The following is a 7,444-nucleotide window of genomic DNA, read 5'->3' as shown; positions in this document are numbered from 1 at the left end:
TATATAAGTCGCACTGGAGTATAAGTCGCAGGGACATTCAATCTATGAAAAAAACCGCGACTTATAGTCCGGAAAATACGGTAATATTAAAGTTTATACCAAGGAGGTGAGGCAAATTAAAATTCAATGGAATATGAAAGACATTCCCAACTTCCCACTGTCCGCCTTCATCTCAGGGACCTTTCCCCCCCTGCAGCCTCCTGCTCTCACCGAGGCGTCACAGTCGAGTCATCTCAAACACAGCTAATGTTCCGGTACTGTTAGCTTAGCTGCTACAAACAGCGCTAGCTTTAACAACCAGAAACCTGCACTTTGTCAACTCGTTTCTCGCTTTTTCCTCCACATTACAAGAAAGAGAGCAACAGATGAGGACAAGAAAAAGTTAAATTTGGGTTAATCGAGCCATTTCAGCGACAAACGGCAGATAAAAACTTCTGAACAGTTCTGCCCAGCTCTGCTGCTGAGAATCACGTGTCTCTGCCGCTGTGTGCGCGTGAGCGACGGAGTGAGAGAGGAGGACCCGACTGAAGCGAGAGGCCACGCCCTCCCTTGGATCTACCAATCAGCACTAGCAGCTACTTTGAATGGGAGCCAGAGAGAGCAGAGAGCGCTCTGTTTTTCTTGTTTGCATGGCGTCAAGTTTGGGGGGGCAGTCCTGAAATTTGGGGGGGCATTGCCCCACCGTGCCCATGCCTAGATCCAGCCTTAGACAAAGGTATCAAAATATTAATTAGTAATTAAATAAATAAACGTTGTCAAAATAATATTAAAGATTGTTAAAAACTGTTAACAGCTACTGATATGGTTTAATCTTTTTTTTTTCTTGAGTTCACCAGAAAATGAAATTTGTTTTGGTTTTGTACCTAGTCGTTTTTTTGCCCCACAATCTAACCTGCATGTATCATTTTTGTTAATTCTAGAATTCTGTTGGTTTTTATCCGTCCGTATGAAGTTTCATCCATTCAGAGAAAATGTGCATTTTGAGGAGGTATGATCGGGAACAAAGTTTCCCTAATGGGACAGAGAGTCTCGGTGAGGAGCGAAGCTGACACCAAACGGCTGGTTGACACTAGTTTTTTTGAGGAGGACAGAGAGTCAAGTTTCTGTTTAAAAGTGAGGAAACCAATGTCACTGGACCAGAGAAGTGTTTCTTTCAGTGGCGTACCGTCAGGGCCTGCAAAGCCTTCAGTGAAGGCCTAAAATGATCTAAAAAGAAGTATCTAACAGAGAAATGTTTTTTTTATATGTATATTTACACAAAATATATTTTAGATCATTCCAACAGTTCTGTTAGGTTCTCTCACAGCCCTACACTCCGGCTGTGCTGCTGTCAGACTGTTCTTTTTACATGAACGTTTCTTACCAATCAGATTTTAGCATTCATCTGTTGCTGGGTTCATGAAAGTCTGCCTTCCTCACTTCGGCGGCTTCGCATAAAAACACTGCTGATTAACCCGTAGCCATATATGGATTAAACACATTTACGTTGATCCAACCAATCAGAATTTGAGCTAGAGTCTCTGTAGCCTCATGACTGACATCTGACTGGATGGTCAAAGCTCGCGCTACCAAAAGCCAACTTCCTCTGTACCTCAGGCTGTAGGCTGCAGCTGCACTTGATTTTGTTTGAATCACTCGATGTTTTGCAGTAAATAAAAGAAGAAGGCAAAGTTGATTTAGATGGTTGCCTCACAGCGAGAAGGCCCCGGTTCGACTCCCGGCTGAGACCTTTCTGTGTGGAGTTTGCATGTTCTCCCCGTGCATGCGTGGGTTTTCACCGGGGACTCCGGCTTCCTCCCACCGTCCAAAAACATGCTTCATAGGTTAATTGGTGACTCTAAATTGCCCCTAGGTGTGGATGTGAGAGGGAATGTGTGTGTGATTGAGGCCCTGAGACAGACTGGAGACCTGTCCAGGGTGTACCCCGCCTTCACCCTTCAGTAGTCGGGTTAGGCCAAGAAGATGAATGAAAAAAATATATATATATATATATATATATATATATATATATAGTGGTAAATTCTTATTTTTGGGGATGCCTGGTGCGACTTCAGTCTGGATTTTTTTGCATTTTCATTCAAAAACATGTTGATTAGTTTGTTGACAAATGTTATTCTTGTTGTTTTTATAAAATCACAACTAAAACCTTCATTCTATGTTGTAAAAACAGTTTGTCAAACACTTTGGGGGTTTCCACAGCAAAATGAATTACGTTGTTCCAGATAGAATTTAGGGCTACATTTCTATAATGTCATCAAATCTGACACAAGACTACATTTTCAAATATTGTTAGGGTTTTGTTTTTCTGTGACAGTAATCATTAATTGAAACTAAATAAAGAAAATATTTTGCTTACATACATTATTTTTCCATAGAAACGTTTGGTTTGTAGAGTCCAGATTTGGCTGGTAGACTTTGAACGTTATCCCCCCCCTCCGGCAACTAACCAAAAAGTTCATTTAGAGCTCCATATATATGCTTGTATATATGTGAGTTTTTACCTCCAGAGAGAACTTCCCTTTCTGGGAGTTCTGAATGAGGAAGGTGGACAGGCCGGCGGGGCAGCGAACAACCAGACACTTGGATTTTGGCTTTTTGGGATGCGAGCACAGAAGGTAGGAGCCCAGAACGTCATCGGCCAGGAGGGAGAAGCTGCTGTCACTGCAAGCGAACAGGAAGAGAGGCTTCAGACTAAACGGAAACGGTAGGTTTGGACAGAAACTGCGTTGAGCTGCACTGACGTGGCGATTCCAGCCCAGCACCACACGGCCTGAGCCAGCGCCTCTTCCGTTTCTGCTAAGCTCGGAGCGCGGGCTCTCCTCGCCACTTTCTTGTTTTGGTCCTTTCCTGTTTCACACAAAGTTACGAAAATAAATTAGTCTTTATCCAAAGAGGAAATAAAACCTCCAGTCTGTGTATATGTGTAGGAAAACACAAAGTCAGTGAACCGAAACAACAATAAAATAAACCCACAGCTTCAGTGAACAGAAACTAGGTCGTTTCCAGGGATTTGATGTGAATCCCAGGTGAAGGCACCACAGGTGAGCATTCCCAGCACACAACAGAGAAGGTTGCTTTACCTAATCAGTTCTCGGACTCTTGACAGCGCTCTCTGAACTTTTGGCCCACCTTGTGACAAACTCAGGCGCTCCTGAAAGTTGCGCTGCTTGAGCGGCGTGAAGGTGAAGGAGCGGTAAGCTCCAGACTGGAGGTCTTTGGTGCGGATGACTTTCTTCCTCGTCAGAGACGGAGAAGAAGTGCTAAAAACGTCATCTTTTCCGCTTTGGAAACTGTCAGTGGATTTCTTTGTTTTCTTTGAAGCAAAAGAAACAATTGTTTTATTTTACTTAAATGCATGACTAAGCAGAACAGTTGACACACTCTCACACGTCATTTCCTGGACAGTTTGAAGACTTTGCTGACTGGTTCCTTCACAGAATTCAAACCTTTGAGCCCAGAAAGAAGCCCTGAAAAGGAGCTCTTCTGAAGGAGACCAGCGCGCTGACGCTCAGGGGGAAGCCGTGGTTGAGCAGGGACGGGTTGTGCTGCGGCACCGACCCACCAGACTCATCCTGGGCCTCCTCTGGATGCTTCTCCAGGTAAGACAACTGGAAACAGCGGCATAGCAGCAGGTTCAGGAACTGGGCCTGCAGGACAGAAGACGGGGATGAAGGTCGACATTAAGTTTTTACCTTTACAGACCACATCAGTTTAAGGCGTGTCTTTTATTTCCTGTTGACCTTTTAAAGCCTCAAACTGACTCCAGCTACTAAGCTGAAGCTTTCTCGAATCAATCCAAAAATGTTCCCCACCGAAGCATCAGCCAGGAAGTTTTCATTTCATTAAACCCCAAACTGTTATTTTGAACAAACTGCGATTTCTCAGTTTAATGTTTTAGGTTTAATGGTTTAAAAGTGGGCAGAAAATGTGGGTCCTGATTGGGTTTGTCCAGTTTCTGTGGTCCACCCCCCGTGTTTGCCACATTGGCTTAAGTGGGCACTCTGTAAGTTAGCTTGTTATGCTAGCTGGCCGCCTGGTGGACAGCGTTATGAGCTCTACTGTAGCATGCTAGCAAGCTCCTCTTTACCAAGCTAGCGAGTTCGGTTGTATCGAGGTAGCAAACTCCGCTGCAACATGCTAGCGAGCTTCTCTGTAGCAAGTTAGCGAGCTTCTCTGCAGCAAGCTAGCGAGCTTCTCTGCAGCAAGCTAGCGAGCTTCTCTGCAGCAAGCTAGCGAGCTTCTCTGCAGCAAGCTAGCGAGCTTCTCTGCGGCAAGTTAGCGAGCTTCTCTGCGGCAAGTTAGCGAGCTTCTCTGTAGTGAGCTCCACTACAGCATGCTAGTGAGCTCATCTGTAGCAAGCTAGTGAACTCCGCTGTAGCGAGCGTTGATGTAGCGAGCTAGCTAGCGCCGCTGTAGCGAGCGCCGCTGTAGCGAGCGGAGCTGTAGCGAGCTAGGGAGGTCCGCTGTCCACCGGGCGGCTGGCTAGCATAATGAGCTAACTCCCTGAGTGTCCACTTAAGTCAATGTGGGCAAACACAGGTGGGGCCAACACAGAAACTGCAGACAAATCCATTTGGTGCCCACATCTTCTACCCACTTTTAAACCATACGGGGTCCGTTTGGCCTTGCTGGGTGGAAGGTTAAAAGGATGAAAATGTTCTCACTAATCAGCCATTATGTTTTGCAGAAAAAAAAAATATTTTAAATTTATTTGAAAGTTTTTGCAGTAAAATGTGGTTTCACACATAAGTTTGTCCTTATAAGTCTTTTTTTACTGCACTGTAAAAGTAAAATGTAGTTTATGTTTCACACAAATACAGTTAAAACGACATGTTTTCTCATCCAAGTTAAACCAAAGGAGAAATGCCAGAAGAAAAAATAAATAAAAAGACCAAGCTTCACGTGATTGTCACTGAAAATCACAGAAATCTAATGAAAATGCTTTTCAACAGAGAAGCTCTTTTACAATGTCACATTGTGGAAAAAAGTCAAACTTTTATAAGAATTAAGTCATAATTTATGCTTTGAAAATCTGTAATTTAAATTATAAAAAAGTTACATCAACTTTTAAAATGTTTCAAAAGAGACAATCAAACATTATTGATTAGATTTATGTCGTAGAGAAATTGGACGTCACAGTGCTCAAGAATGTCTCTGAATCTGCTTACTTTTTAGAAATGAGCTTTATTTTCATTCAATACAACTTTATTTTTGTGAAAGCAAGACTTTTCCCTCATTAAATTATAACTTTTTATATCATAAATGTGCACTTTTATTTGCATTTATTTTTACGATTTTTTTATGATAACTGCACCATTTTTTCTTTTGTTGCTTTAGATGCAGGGCTCTGGTTCTGACAAATTTCCTGCAGCGTTTCTCAACAGGAAGATTCAAGAAACAGTATTTAAAAGCGAGGAGGTCCCAGAGTGGAGCCCTGAGGAACTCCTACCTCCCTGCATCTGCATTTCAAAGGGACCTATTGCAGAAATGTACTCAAATTTAGTTTCAACTCCTGGAAATCAGAACCTGCAGAACTGGCTCTCAGTGTGGAGCCACCATGAGGATCAGGATGAGGTTCTGGTTCTGGACTTACTGCTCGGGCGTGCCTTGCTCTGAAAACATGGCAGTAGAGCTGGGCGTCAGCGCTTCCTGGGTTATGGGAGACAAAGGCAAACTGGGCCTCGGCGGGCCGGGCGGTGGACAGGGACACCCTGTGCAGGGCGTGAGCCATCAGGAGGGTCTGCAGGAGGTCCAGAACATTGAGATGGACTCAAACTCGACCACACAGAACCTTCTCGGTCAAAGAGGAGAGAACTTTTACCGTCTCATCCTCGTTGTACATTTTGACTCCTTTGATGGAGAACTTCAGGGACACGGTCCTCCTCCTCCTCCTGCAGGACTGTGGATCAAAACCTCTGTTAGACACCTCCTCCTCTTCCTCTTCCTCCTCCACCTCCTCCTGCAGGAGCAGGGGGGTCAGCTGGAGGACTCACCTTTAGGGACCTGAGCTGGAGGTTCAGCTGCTCCATCTGCTCGTCCAGGGAGCGGTCCTCCACCGGGAACGAGCCCACGTACTGCAGGAGACAAACGTCAGAGGAGAACCGCACGGACCGCAGGGACTCACGCATCTGCTACAAACCTCTGCGGAGCGGGTCACCGCACCGTCCTCTGCCAAGGGGGCCTCGCCCATGCTGCGGGGGGCCTCGCCCATGCTGCGGGGGTCAGGCCTCCTTCCAGAGGTCCTCAGGACGACCCGTCACCGGAAATGTTTGGAAGGAAGCCCGCGGAGATCTTTGACGCGCCTCTTTTCTGCCTTTCGCTGCTGTCAGAGGAGAATCAGACGGTCCGGACCGGACCCGAACTCCTTCTGCAACAGAACTTCCTCAAAACGACCAGACCCGGAGATGTTCGCAGCAGGGGGGTCGGAGGTCCTCCTGACGCGCCGCCAGTTCCGGATACCTGCTTGTGTTTCTGCCCCGCGGCTCAGGTGTGCAGCCAGGCCGAGGAGGGGCTAAATATGACGCGGGGGGTAAAAACTTCCGCCGAGGATCCCAGCGGAAGACAGCGGGCACGAGCCTCCACCCGCGCGCTCCCGGATTCCTGACAAACAGCTGGCGGTAAAAAGGAGAAACCTGACAGATCCGTGACTCCATGAAGGTCCAGAGACTCAGATCTTCAGGTCCTTTATTGGGAATTTACCGGGAAATTCTTCCAGATCCAAAACACCAAAACCTTTTCCTTCAACTTTTCTCATTTTATGGGAGCAAAACGTCAAACAGGATTCTATCAGGTTTCTATCAGGATTCTATCAGGATTCTATCAGGATTCTATCAGGATTCTATCAGGATTCTATCAGGATTCTATCAGGATTCTATCAGGATTCTATCATGATTCTATCAGGATTCTATCGGGTTTCTATCAGGATTCTATCAGGTTTCAATTGGGATTCTATCAGGATTCTATCAGGTTTCAATTGGGATTCTATCAGGATTCTATCAGGTTATTGGGATTCTATCTGGATTCTATCAAGATTTTATCAGGATTCTATCAGGTTTCTATCGGGAATCTATCAGGTTTCTATCAGGATTCTATTGGGATTCTATCAGGTTTCTATAAGACTTCTGCACTTTAACTTAATGTGAGAGATCTATGGATGAACGAATCTTTCGTGTGAATCTGATGCCTACATTCACCACCGTGTAATGGTCGCCTTCATTAACCCTGATTGGTACCTTGTAGACAATTTGTCAGTGGTGCAGGGGTAGTGCATGGAGCTTGCAATAGACCAGGGGTCTCAAACTCAATTCATCTGGGGGTCGCTGGAGGCGGAGTCTGGGTGAGGCTGGTAGAGGTGTAGTGTATTTATTTTTAATTTATATAGAATTTTCTGTTGTTCTCTTGTTTTTTTTACATGTACTATGAATGTGTTGTTCAAAATAAAAAG

The 7,444-nt window shown here is 45.2% G+C and overlaps 1 protein-coding gene across 1 annotated transcript in view; it reads right to left on the bottom strand.

Annotated features, from left to right (window-relative positions):
* The window catches only part of sh2d5 (SH2 domain containing 5), a 9,751-nt gene extending 3,115 nt beyond the window's left edge, over positions 1–6,636 (bottom strand). Inside the window, exons 1-8 of the mRNA XM_024270638.2 lie at positions 6,140–6,636; positions 5,994–6,074; positions 5,822–5,899; positions 5,594–5,740; positions 3,447–3,647; positions 3,130–3,313; positions 2,742–2,847; positions 2,502–2,661 (exon numbers count right to left, since the gene is read on the bottom strand). Coding sequence (XP_024126406.1) covers positions 2,502–2,661; positions 2,742–2,847; positions 3,130–3,313; positions 3,447–3,647; positions 5,594–5,740; positions 5,822–5,899; positions 5,994–6,074; positions 6,140–6,211 — 1,029 coding nt within the window. The 5' untranslated portion in view covers positions 6,212–6,636. The remainder of the gene's footprint in view (positions 1–2,501; positions 2,662–2,741; positions 2,848–3,129; positions 3,314–3,446; positions 3,648–5,593; positions 5,741–5,821; positions 5,900–5,993; positions 6,075–6,139) is intronic.
* Between the last annotated feature and the right edge of the window lie 808 nt (positions 6,637–7,444).

Source organism: Oryzias melastigma, linkage group LG5 (assembly GCF_002922805.2).
Source record: "Oryzias melastigma strain HK-1 linkage group LG5, ASM292280v2, whole genome shotgun sequence".
NCBI classification, from domain to species: Eukaryota; Metazoa; Chordata; class Actinopteri; order Beloniformes; family Adrianichthyidae; genus Oryzias; species Oryzias melastigma.
The sequence above is the reverse complement of the archived record's forward strand: the minus strand, read 5'-3'. Positions and strand labels throughout refer to the sequence as shown.